The sequence below is a fragment of the Pogona vitticeps genome, chromosome 7 (genome assembly GCF_051106095.1).
Source record: "Pogona vitticeps strain Pit_001003342236 chromosome 7, PviZW2.1, whole genome shotgun sequence".
NCBI classification, from domain to species: Eukaryota; Metazoa; Chordata; class Lepidosauria; order Squamata; family Agamidae; genus Pogona; species Pogona vitticeps.
Window position 1 is genome coordinate 30,882,277 of NC_135789.1, and position 16,502 is coordinate 30,898,778.

Genomic DNA, 16,502 nt, shown 5'->3' on the forward strand with positions numbered 1-16,502 from the left:
AAAAACATGAGGAAATATGTAACCTCTGCCTTCTTTCAAGGAGTGAAACGAGGTACAAATAGCATTCATGGTTTGTTCGCTTTTTACTTCACAGAGTAGTTCAGGCCTTGCACGGAAACCTCTCAACAAAGCAAGAACTAAATAAACAGCTCGTTGTTGCTTCTCTGCTTCTGGCAGACTATCTCCTTTACCCGTTTTTTAAAAATGTAGGCATGCCTTTATTTGAAAGTTTTTAAAAGAATGTATGCAGGTCTGCATTTATTTGTCGATAAATACACCTTTTTTTTCTTTCCATATCTTTAAAAAAACCCTCTTGTGAATAACAATAGCAATAAAATCCACTTGCATACATTTTAAAATCCGTTGCAAAACTGCTCCACTCAGGGTATGGGTTGGTGACTTCACAGGAGCTAGCCTATCAGTGATTCCCCACAGCCAGTCCTAGTCTATCAGTGGTTCTCAGCTGAGGCTGGACAATCAGCCCTCCACAGCTGGCATCAACATTTACAGGGCATTTTTTTCAGAACCGGCCCCTGGAGAGGAACGGATGCATTTGGGTTGAACAGGATGAGAATCTCCGCCCCACCTCCTCAACGGAGTGGTCGGCTGCCTGAGGAGGAGGGGATGGCAGGGCCGAGTTCCTGGCTGGATTGGGGTGCCAGCAGGAGAGGAAGGTGTCCAGCAAAGCAGGGCGAATGGCCCAAACAGCTGGGAGGGCAGGAGATGGGCCAGTGCCGTACCTGTGGTGTCACGCTTCGTGCTTCATACGAAGCTGTACAAAACAGGAAGCGCCCATCTCTATCTTTATTCTAACGCTGAGACCTTATCTTTGGTTGCCGAAGAAGGCTTCTAAGAGGGAACGTCAATTTCAAACCATCACAAAGAACAGCTACAACAGCTCACCCCCAAATTCTCTCAGGGAAATTATAACGCATGCACAGATGGACACAGGAGTCACCCATGCGCAGGTCTTCTGTTAGAAACGACAGCCAGGTTACAGGGTCTGTTTGTTTCTCCGTTTTAATTTTTACCTTTTGAGGAGAACTGAGGAGAGCCTCGGCTGAGAGGAGGGCTCTTGGGGGCACTGAAATGCACACAGAGATACTTCTGAGCATCCGTCTTGAGCTTCAAGCTGCTACGGGCAACTGCTGAACTGTCTTGACTTCCCTTCATCGTGGGAAGCAGTTCCTCAGCAGTTAATGTTTCTGCGCACAACAGATGTTCAGATGTTTCGAGAGGATCGTAAATAGTAGAAACTGTGCAATGCGTTTTAGAAAGCTGGTCTCGTAACTGCTTATTTTGCAAAAGGATTTTTAAAAAAAGAAGAAGGGAGGGTTGGTCTTGTGAGAACATTTCTGAACGGATGGCAGCCAAGTTCCTTTGCCTTGTGTTCACATGAAATGCCAGGGTTTGAAGTGAGGGAGTGAACGCGCTTATCCAGTGGGCCGGGCTGGTGAATGGAGGAAAATCACGGGTTCCTCGCTCCTTATGGGGTGCAATGACACCAAGCAGAAAGTAAACAAGCAAAGACCAGGATTTGGCCTGACCTGGTTCCTGGGGGTGTGTGTCTCACTCTGAGAAGGCACGGGACCCTGTAAAAAAAACCCAAGACAGTAGGGGATTCTGAAGACCCTCACTGGTCTTGAGGACGTTTTGCGTGGAACCCCCAAAAATCTACCACATGCAGCCTTGATCCTGACTCCCTTTTTGATCTTGTGGCCCCCCAGGCAGCCCAGACATGAAACGAACCGCAGGGGGCTGCACGGTGAGGGCCCGGCCACCTGGATGTTCCCCTCTTAGCTCTCTGTCAGATACATTTGATGGCAACTTTGCTGCAGTTCACCAGCGATTAAAGCCAAAAGTATGGCTTGCATTCATCCTCCCGTCCCACTCTGGGAGACACACACACACACACACACCCCATAGCACCACCCAGATCTGTTTTCTTCTCCACTAGCAGGTCAGACGAAGGGCACAGGGCAGAGGTCGGTCCCTCTTCACCCGACCCACCCACCGTGCCCTTGCTTTGGGGCAGGTCCCGCCAAGGCCAGGAGGCAGCTCAGCTCTGCAGCAGCCCTACCACAGATGGGTCTGTCCACCTCCGCGATCGCTGCAGGCTTGAAAAATCAAGTCGCTGCATCAGGAATTTCTCCTCTCCTCCCCAGGGTGGAGGGAGCTCCGGCAAGGACCGGCGTCCTGGCAGCCCCCTTCAGGACCCTGGCTAAGGTGCTCACATAACGCCCGTCTGCTGGGGAAAGGCGACAAAACAACGACAGTCGGTTACATTCAATCTCTTTTGCTGCTGCACCCCATACACACACAGAGAGAGACCTTTACGTATATTCATTTAGCTTTCAATAATGAGTTTTTAATACCTTAAGTTGCCTTGGGTCCTTTTTTTTAAAAAAAGGAGAAAGTAGGGTAAAAATATTTGAAATAAATAATATACAAATACACGCCTGTTTCTATTCAATGGCCTTTCCCAAGGTAGAAAGAGCCACCTTTCCCCAATCTAGGGCTGTCCAGATGGATGGACTACAGTTCCCACCCTATTTGGCTGGGGATGATGGGAGTGGGTCTGAAATGGCCACAGGGGGAAGGCTGGGAAAGGCTAGGCTGCGAGGAATGGCTGAACTCATCTTTCCTTTGACGCCTCTTGTTCAGAGGGGTCGGGGTGAAAAGCCGTCCCTTTAATTCAGATCAATTTACATAAAAGAAAGAGAAGAGAAGCCGTCCCTCCCTTTTCTTCTTATATTCCAGTTTCTGCTGTTTTTGTTACTCACGTCTTGATATTTCCCTTGTTCTCAGAGGCTTTCAGTCTTTTTTTTTTCCTTTTAGAAAAGGGTGGCTAAGCAGTTTAATAAATTAGAATACATTAACAAACAGCTGGCTGGATAGCTGAGTAGTGCAGCTCTCCGGCTGAGGAGCCAAAAGTTGAGAGTTCAATTCCCCGCTGAGCCTCCTGCAAGGAGAGCCAGCCTGGGTAGCCCTGAGCAAGCTGTGCAGAGCCAGCCTGGGTAGCCCTGGGCAAGCTGCACAGTCCCAGAGATACCCCTGGAGGAAGGGAACGGGAAACCGTTTCTATATAGTATTCTCTACCTAGGAAACCCTGGAAAAGGGTTGCCATAAGTCAGGACCGCCTTGGAAGCACATGGTTATTATTCTTCATTAACGGCAACAACATCTTATTGGAGGGATTTATATGATTTACTGGTTACATCTCCTCCCCCCCCCCCCCCGCAATTCTTGCATGGAACCTAAAGCAACATCCATGCATGTGTAAAATTCCTGTATCATCTCCCATTCTAGTACCGATCAAACCCCTCTCTGCTTAGCTTCCCCCAGTTGCTTCCACCGCCTGCCTTCAAAATGTAGATGCGCCATGCCTTTGTGTACCTTAGAAGAACACCATGCGCTTCCGGGCCTCTGGTCCTACGTTTCAGCCCAAACGCTTCTCTGATTCGGACGCGAACGGCGACTTCCTGTCGATAGCGGACGGCACGGTGTATTTCGATGCTCGTTAAAAGAGGCTGGGGCGATGTGGGGTCCTTCTCGTTTATCTTGGTTACACACCAAGCTTCCAGCTGCTCGGGTGGAACTGCAGGAAACCAAGAGGTGAGAACTGCCTGAGACGGGATCAGGAGACAAGCCCCCTTTAGGGATGCTTAAAACAACCCCCAGGGGCAAACGGACAGCGGCTGGAGCCCTAGGAGTCTGTCACGCTGGGGTGAAGGCCAAGGAATGGTGTGCCGAAATGTCACTAGCCAACAAGGCGACCCTGGTAGCCCTCGTGTCGTGTGAGATGGGGCACGGCCTGGGGTTCTAAGGGCTGGTACTTTCTGAGCACTTTCTACCCAGGAAGTCCGGGGAGGGTCACCATAAGTCAGAACTGAAGTGGTGGTGCATAAGTATGATTATTATTCCAAAATGGCAGGGAGTGTCAATCAGAATTTATAAAAAACATTGAATAGCATTCAAGTTTAAACCAAAATCCTAAGTATCTGTCAAATATTAGGCACAGTATGTATGCTATTCCTAATACTGCTGTTCTTTGTAGTTCTGTTGGTGTTATTTCTGAGATCTGCAATTGTTTGTAATGATGTGTGAAGTTTTTCGATATTGCTCCCAAAGCCCCGATGACAAGGGGGGACCATTGAAGTGCGTTTCATCCACAAGCGTGATGTTTTGACTGCCAGGTCTCTGTGTTTTGTTAATTTTTCCAGCTCTTTATTTTCAGATCTGGCATCCCCTGGAACTGCGATGTCAATGATCCAGACTTTTCTTCATTCTATTATTACTATATAATGTTTATCAGTTTGGATCTGGATATCCCACAAGATCTTGTCTTCTTCATTTTCTGATACCTTTTCTACCTCATGATTACTATTACTATTAATTATTGTTGTTATTATTATTATATATTTCACATTTTCTGGGCTTTGCTTTGTGATTGGTCACTGGAAGGTAAAGAGAGGCCTCATTTGCAAGTCTGATTGCTGAGACATGCATCTCTAAGGACGTCCCTCGGCAAGAGGAAAAACAAGCTGATTATTGAGAGCACACCTCCTTATCAAAGTCTAGCCTGCAATTAAGCCTAATTCCATGTAATGGGAGTCACTGCTCTGCCTTCCGCTGTTTATATTCTTATTAAGTAGAGAAAGAATTAGAGGCTTAAATAATTCAGATGCAGGAGCCATCAAAAGTGACAAAGGAACCACCAATCTTATACAGTACCTCAGTTTTGCTGTTTCTCCGTTAACCGCACTACCATGTCCAGGACAAGTTCTGGAAAACGGTGGTCCTTCTGAAAGGTGGAAATGATCCCCAGTTCTGAATTACTGGGTTTGGCTCCCTCCGTGAAATAGTACCCTTTCCAATAGTTCGGGGGAGGCACCAGCATCTAGAGAGAGAAAAACAGAAGAGCCCAGAGCACTCAGCCGATAGATCATTCTGATGGAAAACACTTGGGCATGGCTAAATAAAGATAGAGAGCAGTCATCCAGTTAATATAATTAGGAGGATAATTAGAGTAATTTAAGAGTCCCTTCCCGAGCAAAATCACAAACAAAATAAAGACAGTGCTGATAACACAAGCTTTGCCTTTATATTATCAAAATGGATTTGGGGGGGGGGGAGAGAAATGGGTTTCCTGCAAACAGTTTTATCTTCGCGAGGTGTCCTCAAGGACACAAAATGTTGCGGTAGTCTGGAACGGGCCATTCAGACCCGTTTGATTTACAAAAGAACTGTTCCCAGCTGAGTTGGAAAACCACGAGGGCAGATCTGCTGGATGGGATCAACACAGCGGCCTCCATTTTTGGCCTCCATTGAGGGTTTCCGCTACAAGAGACCATCACAATGGGTTTCCCTTTAGCACGTCCCACAGTAAAGCCAAAACAAACCAAAGTGTGCAGTGCTCAAAGCTCTCTGTGGGTGGTTTACAATTTAATTGCAGGCTACATGTTGCCCCCTCACAGCAAACTGAGTACTCGATTTACCAACCTCAGAAGAAGGGAAGGCTGAGTGAACCTCGAGCCAGCTACTTGAGCCCGTTGGGATCAATCTCAGGTCCTGAGCAGAGTTTTCACTGCAGTACTGCACTTTACCACTGCGCCATGGGGAGCCAAATGTAACCTTGTGTCCCTCACACATTTTTGCCAGTATTTCCCTGGGACTGATTTGTTTCTCCATGGCGGTGTGGTCCACCATTTGGGGATTCATGCCGAGAAGAAGCAGGTACAAACTTTCCTTGCAAACACCATGGATGAAAGTAAAAACAAAATCGATGTACAACACGGCAACATTCGGTCGCAGCTCCTGCTCACGAACGAAACACGAACGATCAGACTTGCCTGTGTATGGGGTAGGAGTCGGATCAGTAGAGTACAACAAGGGACGGTCGTGGGCTGCTCCAGGGAAGACAGGGCAAGAGACAACGGTCCATCGGTCAGCAAACCGGGCCTCAGTTTTAGCTGGAACCCTCCCACGTTGAGTTCACCTTGAACGTTAAAGGCCGTCATGACGCAGCTTCCTAACAGTCATCACCAAAAGAGAATTTATTACTTGCTTCTTCTTAATATCTGAAGCAGTTCCCTGTCCCTGAAATCAATGGGTCTGGTTAGAGAAGGGAAGGTACGCTGAAGGTTTTTAAACAGCCTAGCATTTTGTGGCCCCTCCGTCTTCCTTCCTTCCATCGGAGGGGGGCAGCTCTGCTGCTGGGTTCCAGACGGATGGTTTCAATTATTTCTTTCACACAACAGCCTAGAGGGAGGGGAAAAAATGCTTCCCTTCTTGATCGGTAAACTGGATGATGATGACTCCCCTAGATCGCGAATTCCCTAGCCAAGCGCCTTGTTTATGTGTCTGAGTGGAAACCGCATTTGCCATCTGCCAGCCCAAATTGCCTGCAACGATCCCAACTACTTCAGCATCCAACAGCCAAGTCAAATGTAGGACCACAGAATCTGCATCGTTCCCTCCCATCGACCCCTTTCAAAGTCAACACTCTGCCTGAATTCTGCTGCCTAGGAGGATCGCTCTACCGGCAAGCAGCAAGACGTTGGTGCTGCCGTTAACCCTGCAGACATTTGGGCCTACAAGGCCTATCATTCCCGGCCAGAATGGCCAATAGTACAGCACTATGGGAGCCGTAGTACAAAGAAACCTGCAGACAGAGGAGACAAAAGGTTCCCCATCCTGCTCAAAACCAATCCTGGGTGTGATACTTTCCCAGACCCGAGGCTGTCCTAATTCACAAGCGGAGGCCTAAAAAAATCTTCCGGGGGGCAGGGGACGGCCAAAGGGAGCAGCTCGTCCCTTTGAATACCTCCATCCGGCTCCAATGAAAAAAAGGGAACGGGAAGCCATATCCATCGGAAAGCCTCCCAAAGACAATCAGACAAGCAAGTGATATGATTCCCCGGTCCTTGGAAAAGCCAATGGGCTCAGGAAGCTCAAAAGTTTTTTTGGAGAGAGACGTTCTTGCTTTTTCCAACTACCTTTGAAAAGCTGACAGAAGAAATTGCTTTATTGGTAAGTCTGAGATCTCAGATACAAAGGTCCTCCAGAATCAGGTCTATGGAACATTAACATGATTTGACGGAGAATCATGCATTTGCTGTTGTGGACCGTTTGTTCCTCAGACTGCCTGTGCTTTGTGATGGACTGCTTATATTTGTTATGGACTTTGTGCTTTGGGATCCCTCCAGGGCCTTGGGCTGGCCCTTCGCTTCTGTCTCGCCTCCTCATCCGACACAAGGGAGCTCTGAAAGGAAGTGGCTTGGTGACCACCTTCTACCAAACACCGTACGGATCCACGACGGAACGCAAAGAGAACATGGCGATGCCGGGGGAGAAAGGAAGACAAAGAGGTCAGAAATATCCCCTTACCTAGCAGAATGAGGTCGCCGGAATCAGCATCAATTGTATGCACGTGAAAGACAAGCCGAGTGTTGCTGTTCATCCTGGCTGGAACGCCTTCGTCGATTGCAGCTCGATACCGGAATTCAGGATTTCGAGCTGGACTCTGGAGAAGAGGGAAGGCTACGATAGGTGGCAAATGGCTTAAGCCCGAATCCTTGAACTGCCCTGTTACCTGACAGAGGAGAACAAATTATGCATGGATTCTGCCCCAGACGGAGACACAAACTCACAGATGTTTGTGCAAAGGCACAAACTCATGACTTCCCTAGTACTGAGTTCTCAGGTCAAACTGCAATATTAAGCCGCTCCTCCTAACTCTCTGTGTTTGCTGGGAATCTGTGCTGCTAATTCAGACAATAAGGAGATCCAGACATTTCTCTTTATCCCATCACAGTCTGTGAAGGCTCATTATAGGTCTGTTCCTTATCAGCACTTTGCTTTCCAACCAGTCAGCATTTTCTGCTTGTATCCCTCAGAGCTACAATGGCCACCAGAAGTACACATGGCCTTGACTGGTCACAAAAGAAGACACACTCCTTAAATATTTCATTTACCTTGAAAGTCCTACAGTACTGTATTAGAGTCGGTCTCTCACTCGCTCGCTCCCTCTAGTGGCCAATATTGGTAGTTACACCATGGAAATACATGTTTGTAGCTTTTTTTTTAGCATTTGACTGTGTGGACCACAGCAAACTATGGCAAGTTCTTTAGGGAGTGCCTGACCACCTTATCTATCTCCTGAGAAATCTATAGGTGGGACAGGAAGCAACAGTTAGAACTGGATATGGAAACACTGATTGGTTCAAAACTGAGAAAGGACTAAGACAAGACTGTATATTGTCTCCCTGCGTAGTCAATGAAGCAGAAGTGGATGTTTTTCTGGAACTCTCTGGCTTTCTCCACAATCCAGCAGATGTTAGCAATTTGGTCTCTAGTTCCTCTGCCCCTTCGGAATCCAGCTTGTACTTCTGGGAGTTCTCAGTCCACATACTGCTGAAGCCTACCTTGCAGGATTTTAAGCATAACCTTGAGTGACTGCTAACAAACCTGTTATTTGGGGGATGATCTGGTTTCCTGCCAGCCATGCTGAGGATTCCAGCTAAGCTCAGAGAGAAGAGGGAAGCCTGAAGGGAGTGGCAGAGGGAATCAACACTTTTGCGAATGAAAACATCCTGACCTCTCCAAAACCCTAACTCCGCTACACCATTGCTGCTCGGGAGATACACAGAGTCTGGAATGCTAATTGGAAGCGGAAAACCACAAACATCTCCTGGCGCTTACCTTGGCAATCGTGGCATTATTGGGTATATAATGCAGGGCATCAATATGGAGATCAAAGGGCTGGTCTGTCTTTGGAGGACCTGGCAATGCAACACTAGGATCGTGCGGGACCCACAGAGGATAGAGGAAGGGGGATCCTTGAACCCTGGTCAATACGAACAAGGACAGGAGATAAAACTGCAGTGAATTACCCATTTAAATAAGCAGAGGCACAGACAGCTAGCAGCCCAGTCTCCCAAAGGGGCAGAGACCGGAGGCTTCCCTGCCGAAACCTACTCCGGCCCCATTTATTTCATCCTATAATATATTGAGCAGCTAGATGGGGGCACCCTCTGTATGTTCCACAATGCAGCTGCAGAGAGAAAGATGTTCCAAGATGGTAGCACATGCTTCCCCTCCTAACTCCCAAAACCCAGCTCTGCATGCTTAGGACAACAGTGCTCACGGTCAGGAGCTCCCACCTCTGCCCGCCAGTTTGGTGTAGTGGCGAGAGTGCCGACCCTGGACCTCCAGCCCTCACTGAGCCACCTCACAGGGTGGTTGTGAAGATGAAGAAGGAGAAGCCAATTCTGCTACCTTGCGCTCATGGGACAGAAATGCCACAAATAGGGTATGAGTGGGAGGAAGCTTCCACTCTGACTGTCGGGAGCTCTGCAAAGATTTCTGGAGATCCTTTCCATGGAGATCAAGGAGCAGGTTGATCTGAGGCTGTCTGATCCCTCACTGACAGAGCTGGGATCCGTTGGTTGAAATCCTGTTGTGCAGCTACGTAAACAGCGTAACTCTTAGACACAAACTGCTGTAAGTTCAGAATTCTCTGTACCCATTATCCATCTAATGCTCACAGACGCCAGACTGACACAGAGAAAACTGGGAGAGAGAGAAAAAAATCTCCTACAGCTGCCGATGTAACATTCAAAACCCACAAGCTGCATGTTTTCCCCATATGCTACGTAAAAACATGGCTGGGTTTCTGCTCAGAAACTGCCATGTTTTGGAGAATAAACTGATTCCCCCCCTTTCCCAGTCTTTTACTTGCTTAATGTTTTCATTTATATACATACCACCGCCACCCACTTTCAGAGCAAGGCCCATCTGCCAGCCGCAATGTAAATGTGAAACAATTTACAGTAAAAAAAAAGTCATCATAGGTTTTACATGCAGTATCGATTTTGGCGTTAATTTCCAAACCCGTGAAAGCGGGGATTATAAATCTGCCGATAAACTGGGCCCAATGAAAGGTATAAATGACAAGAAAGAAATTGGTCACGGGAGAGCTGCGTGTGTTGGCAGTCTGCTATTTAGCTAGTTAGAGGGGAAATATATCAAGAGAGGCTCCATAAATTCTAAAACGAGCCATAAATATAACAATATATGGCAACTGGTGTTTTCCATGGGGTGGGGGTGGGGGAAAACACAGATCTTCAGCGACAGATAAGCCATAAGGTTTGAGTTCTGTTATCTGCTTTAAAGTGGAATATAAGGCCATCCTGCTCTGTCTACCCCAAACTAACTTTTTATACTGTTTCCACATCATCAAATGGTGCTGTGGTAAAGGGACTATTATTGTTTTTCTTCAAGTTGTTGTATTTTAACGCTTTGATTTGATCAGGTGAGCTGGGGTGAGGGGGGGGGTTCTGTTGTGCTTCGACCAGCTGTAAGACCCATTTGACCAGGAGACGAAGGGGAAGAAATGAATCAAGGAAAGTTGATAGGATACTTCCTTGGACTCCCTTGAAACATTTTTATAAGATTTTTCTCTTCCCCGTGCCCTGCGACGTACCTTCAACTTCTTAATTGTAATAATTGTATTATATATGTTTATGTTAATGTGTTTTAACCTATGTAAGCCGCCCCAAGTAGACGTTGTCTAGAGGGGCGGGGTAAACATCGAATGAATGAATGAATGAATGAATGAATGAATGAATGAATGAATGAAGGAAGGAAGGAAGGAAGGAAGGAAGGAAGGAAGGAAGGAAGGAAGGAAGGAAGGAAGGAAGGAAGGAAGGAAGGAATAAATTACCAACGTTTTCGTTTTGCTGCTCCTGGGAGGCAGCAGGAAAAGAGGAAGACCAAGAGGATGAGATGCCTGACTCCGTCAAGGAAGCCATGGGCTTCCTTTGTAAGAGCTGAGCCAGGCTGTGGAGGATGGGAGACGATAGAGATTGCTCACTCCCAGGGCCGCCCGACGTCAGAGGCGACTTTACGGCACATGACAATCACAACAATAACCGTTACAAAAATTATTAGGGGACGGCAGGGTGAGCAAAGCCCCAGCAGTTGTAGCGATGAAACAAACAGCTTCATATCCGAAGCACAGGGCTTCCTCTGATTGCCGTGTTTACCTTTCGTTCCTCTCTGGGCTGCTTGCCAGGTTCAGCCTTTGCCTGACCATGTCATACACCGTCAGCTGGAGAGTGGAACAGCCCTCGGCAGAATCTGAAAATGGATGGGATTTACTGCAGCGTATTTGTACTTTCTAGCCTGCTTAAACACACACACACACGCACAGGCTGTAGACTTCAGAGGGAGAAGAATTATCCTCAGAAGGTCAAGCCTGGCTCCACCACAGCATCGCTCAGGCACATTTCAGCCGCCGGCAGCGGCAAAATATCAATTAAGAAAATTAAACGAAAGCTCCCTTTCTAGATAAGTGAGAAATTGGCTCCCCCCCCCCGAGACAGGACTCCCGTCAGCGGGCCGCCTCAAAGAGATTCTCGCGGGGGAGCTGGCGAAAGAACCCAAAGGGCAATTTATGGGGTGAAATTTCAGGGCCAAGGTGTGTGGCCATCCTGGAGATCATTAGAAAGCCCCATCAAGTTTTCTGATCCCGATGGTCTGAGGCCAAGACTGGGCCTCTGTGAGCTTCTCTGGGGTTCATCTGGGGACGGCCCGACCGTTGGTTAAGAGAGGGGCAGCGTCCTGGAGTGGCAGACAGCTCTGGAAAGGGGCTGGAGGGCAGAGCAGTCAGGGCCGCTTCGCACCCCCCCTTTCACCAGCCTCGTGAAAGGCTAGTGAAAGCTCTTTCCCATCACCGGGGTCAAAATAAGACTAAACTGCCCGTCTAGGGTGACCCACGATGCAGGCAGTGCCACCTGGAGCCTTGACCTCGTGGCCACGACACAGGAGAGAGAAACAGGGCGCTCCCTTCGTGAAAGGCCAGGGGAATATCATGCCCGAAATCATACCCGTGACCTGAGGGGGCCCAATCCCTACAGACCCTAAGAGGGGTGAGGAGCGTCCTTGGCCCAAGGGTCAAAGGGACTCCAGGCTGGAATACCAGGGCCCCTCAGGCAAGGTGGGCAGAGCAAGGTGGACTCAGAAAGTCAAGCTACCCCTTCCTTCTGCACCGCTCTCAGGCTTTTATTGGCTTCCACAGCCCCTCCCCTTTTTAGCCTGGACCAATCATGGTGTAGAGGTGGAGCCACAACTAACGGGTAGTCCTTTAATCCCGTCCATGGTCAAGGGGCTGCCACTGTTCCTTGTAGGGAGTGAAAGAGAGAAGGGGGGGCACCCACAAAACCCGCGAGTCCCACGTTTGGTGGTCGGAGGTTCCCGCCTGCAACCCTTGACCCCAACACCCTGACTTTCCCTCGTTACCTTTGGGAGGCCGTCCGGAAGGCTGCTCCACCACCCTCTCCGGTACTTCCCCAGGGTTCAGGGGCAGAAGGGTGGAGAATTCCCGAGGAGCCCAGACCACTCCCCAATCTGTCGCTTCCCGCACGGAAGGCGTCCAGTTTCTGCCACCCGACCGTCAGCGGACCTGAAAAACAGAGGAGGAGGGATAGATGTAGGTTCAGGCCGACCACGGAATTCTAGGGGCATGACCACCTAACGTGCCACAGGTGAGCCCCGTGTGGACGGTCAGGATGGGAACTTGGGTGACTCGGGTTCGAGTCCCCATGGGAACCTAAATGAATGGCCTTAGGCCAGTCTCTCGCTCTAATCTCCCTCGCAGGGCTGTTGTGAAGATAAAGTAGCAAAGAGAGGAAAAGCCACATAATGAGATTTCAGCCCTGTACCGTAGACACACCACGGGTCCCTGTCCGTCCGGACCCAAAGCACGTCCGCGCCAAACCCTCAGTTCTAAGTCCGGTATCGTTGGTGCTAAGTAAAAATAAGCGGAAGGACCCCCAATGCGACACATGTCCCCCCCCAGATGCTTCCAGCTGACCCTGCAACAGGGGCCCATCAGGAGGAGGGAACTGAAATAGCAACTTATCCAAAGCTGGGGAAATGTTACTCTTGTGCAAACTACAATTCCCAGAACCTCCCAGACAGTTGTGGGGTTTGTACCCTCCCCCGAAAAAAAGGTACTTCCACTTCCTGGTTTTAATCTATCCCGGGATCAGCCCCTGATCCTCACCAGAAGGAACATACGTACCATTTCCCTTGGGGTTGCGCGTGACTTCCAGCAAAAAGTACAGTTTTGAGGCCGGCACATCGAGGAACGCCGTCAAATCCACAGAGTCAAGTGCAAACGGTTCTTCAGGACAACCGCGAGGGTAGCGGCAACGAAAAGCAACGTGCAACTGTGTTAGTTGGGTTTCAGAAACGATTTAATGAAACCTATGCCCTGTTAGCACAATTTCTCCTGCCTAATCTTGCAAACTGGGTAATTACTTTTAAAATGAAACAAAGGAGGATCTCAGTATCCACAGGATCAATATCCATGGCTTCACTTATCCATGGTATGAAAATATTAACAATACTAAAAGAAAAAAAACCACCTAGAAATACATATTTCCACAGTGTAGTTACTATAACTGGCCAGTAGAAGGAGCCAAAGACCGTGCTATGTATAGGGTTTGCTATAATCTGCAGTTTTCGGCATCCGTGGCAGTTTTAGAAACAATCCCCTCTGGATATGGGTTCCTCCTGTACAAAAAAACCTGCACCCCGTCCTTGCTTGGTCAACAGAGCAGAACCTTCTTTGAGAAGATCGCCCCTTTCATCAGCTGCATCCTTATGCTCCTGAGCTGAGCACATCCCACCAGCTAAAAGTGCCCGCACGGAAACATTTGCAATCCCTCAGCAGAACTTGGGAGGAAGAAGAAAAAGTGCGTACGGGGTGTGTGCAGGGGGTGGTGGGGGTGGAGATGTTTTATGTACTGCCTCCTTGTATAACAGCAGTACCCACTATTGATTTGCAGTATTCTTACAATAAATAGCTTTGGAGCTTTAATTAAACCTCCCAATTTGTTCCCTGCCATTTGTCAATCTCAGCAGCAGCTTATGGTGCTGCACAGTATATTATAAAAGCAGGGAGAAATTAGCTCATAATTTATTTAGTGGACTGATTTTTCCGGGGATAATTTATTTACTCGTGGGAGGTGGAACTACAGGCAAGAAAGAGCACGGGACTTACACAAGGAACGGCAGGCCAGGATGTCGACCTCAGATACAGCTGTCCGTAGGGACATAAGAATTGGACAGATAAAACGTGGCCTTCAAATTATGTTTTGGGGATCCTTGGAAAAGACTATAATGTTGGGAAAACGTGGGAGGCAGCAGGAAAAGAGGAAGGAAATGTGAGGTGGATTGACTAAATAAAGAAAGCCACGACTTTGAGTTTGGAAGAGTTTAACAGAGCTTTTAATGACAGGATTTCTGGAAGTCATTCATCTATAAGTTCCTGGTGGCCCATAACAATAGCAACCCCGTGTAATCTAGAAGCAACCAAGTTGCTTCTACTCCTAAAGGCAGAGTCAAGGTTGAAAGGAGGGGAATAGTTACCAATAGGAAGTTACTTGTAATTAATTCCTCTTTCCAATATCTAGCTCAGTTGTGACATTAACAAGGCATAAGGTCACTAGTTTTTTTGTGGGGGGGGGGTTGTGGCGTAATAGTAATTTTTAAGGGTTTTTCTAAAACCTGGTAGATATCAGAAATGCTGGAGGTGATTATGAAAGAAGCTATACAATTCTAGAAATATAAATCAAAATAAGTCATGTTTCCCATCATCACCAGGTCTGAGTACAGGGTGATGCTGTGCCTTATGAAGCCACAACAATGAGGGGAAATGGAGAAGAGTCAGTTGGGCACCAAGAGAAAGCAATCTGTAGAATTCAGATTTTTGCAAAGTAACTCAAAGTAACTATTTAGTTCCTTTTAAGAATTGCAAAGTTAAACTTTTTAAAGAATACGATTATAACTAACTACAACTGGAGTGCACAGAACTGTAACTGTAACCAACTGCCTCTGAAAAGTAGTTTTTTCATGCTTTGGATATGTCTTCCTCCAAATTGCACATTGGTCCTGCTATCTCAAGCAAGCAGAATTAACCCCTTTTTAAAAATTGGCACGACTCCTCTGTGCTAATCAAGAATCCGTCTCTCCTCGATCTGCGTTAGATGGGCTGTAAAGACTGCCTTGTTCTGTCAGGTTTTTAATCTTTAATGTTTTGCCACTTGTTAATTTTAACTGTTCCTCGTAAATGTTATTGTGTGGTTTAGTTCCTTGTTATACAAGGACCCTGACTGTTTTGACTGTACATCACCCTTGAGCGCGGCGAGTGGGTGGGTTTAAAAAGATGAGTTTTATTTATTTTGTTTATTTATATGCTGCCTTTCTGCCTATATCGGGGACCCGGCCGATCGATCAGTCAATCAACCAACCAATCAAAGTCCTTATTTATTTCATTTGTTTAAAGCCTTCCAAAAAATGCACATGGGAATAATCTTGGATCTAAGCGTATCAAGCACCCTTCAGTGCAGAATTGAAATTAAGATAAAATGATCTAAAAATATTAAATCTTTAATATAAAACTACAATTAAAGAGCAGCGACTGATGTCTTGTGCCTAGGAGGACTCTGTTCAGAGCTGATTCCACCCAGCGGATTCTGCTCACCGGGCCTCTTCCATTTGCAAATGAAAGGTCGTTACCATGCCCATATAGTTAATTTATGACTTACAGGGTGTACTGCCTCAGCCTGAGGATCTGGTAAAGCTAATGTCAATAAAATATCCTTCACTCCGGTTGGTGCGACCTCCGTAGCACTCAAATGCGTCTTCCAAGCTGCCAAAAAGAAATGGGCAAAGATTATCATCAGCCAATTAAACTTCCAAACGGGGTTAAATATATGTCCTTAGGTCGTCACAAAGGAGAACTCTGGACAGTAACCTTATTTCTAATGCACTTCCCAAGATGCCTCAGCCAGCACTCTACAAACACAAAAATGCCACACCTTATCTCAGACAACTGCAGTAGGCTGGGTTCCCCCAGAGAAGAACCTTTAGAAAGGAAACCTGCTTTAAGACAGCAAGACACAGGGTTATTGAGATCTGAGCATGCTCAGTAACCACAGAATGTTGAGTAAAAGAAGGATGTAAGGGCGGAATGGCATGCTTGAAGAGGGTGTGGCTGGCAGGAAGCCCTGCTACGAAGAGGTGGTAGTAGACAGTAACGTTTTGCGACAGATTCCTGTAATGATCTAATTAAATGCAGTCTCACAGCTTCTTACTAACATCTGGTCCAGCAGTTCCATGCTGGAGAGAACGAGAAGAAGCTGGCACCTTTTTTTCCCAAGGACATCTCAAAGACACCACCCGTCACACAAGCGATTCCTTTGAGTGTGATATTTAAGAGTCCTCCCATGAGCCCAATTCGTTGTATCCGATTTGGTATTCTTCTGCAAGTATGCAATATCTTTATTAAGAGGAAATCTAATAAAATTATCTATTTTATTAGAAACAAAACTATCTATTATTTGTGTGCGTGTGTTATCTGGAAACTTTCCCACAGACAGAGGCTGGGAAATCTACTCTATTTTATCTGGACTACAACTCCCAGAATTCCT

At 47.2% G+C, this 16,502-nt stretch overlaps 1 protein-coding gene across 1 annotated transcript in view; it reads right to left on the minus strand.

Moving 5' to 3' along the window:
* Nucleotides 1-16,502, minus strand: part of LOC110075568 (uncharacterized) — a 47,529-nt gene that overhangs the window by 15,428 nt on the left and 15,599 nt on the right. The window contains exons 9-18 of the mRNA XM_078379303.1: nucleotides 15,618-15,721; nucleotides 13,088-13,189; nucleotides 12,304-12,466; nucleotides 11,049-11,142; nucleotides 8,704-8,848; nucleotides 7,390-7,594; nucleotides 5,853-6,031; nucleotides 4,735-4,900; nucleotides 2,081-3,598; nucleotides 1,032-1,592 (exon numbers count right to left, since the gene is read on the minus strand). Of these exons, the coding sequence (XP_078235429.1) occupies nucleotides 4,736-4,900; nucleotides 5,853-6,031; nucleotides 7,390-7,594; nucleotides 8,704-8,848; nucleotides 11,049-11,098 (744 nt within the window). The 5' untranslated portion in view covers nucleotides 11,099-11,142; nucleotides 12,304-12,466; nucleotides 13,088-13,189; nucleotides 15,618-15,721 and the 3' untranslated portion in view covers nucleotides 1,032-1,592; nucleotides 2,081-3,598; nucleotide 4,735. The remainder of the gene's footprint in view (nucleotides 1-1,031; nucleotides 1,593-2,080; nucleotides 3,599-4,734; nucleotides 4,901-5,852; nucleotides 6,032-7,389; nucleotides 7,595-8,703; nucleotides 8,849-11,048; nucleotides 11,143-12,303; nucleotides 12,467-13,087; nucleotides 13,190-15,617; nucleotides 15,722-16,502) is intronic.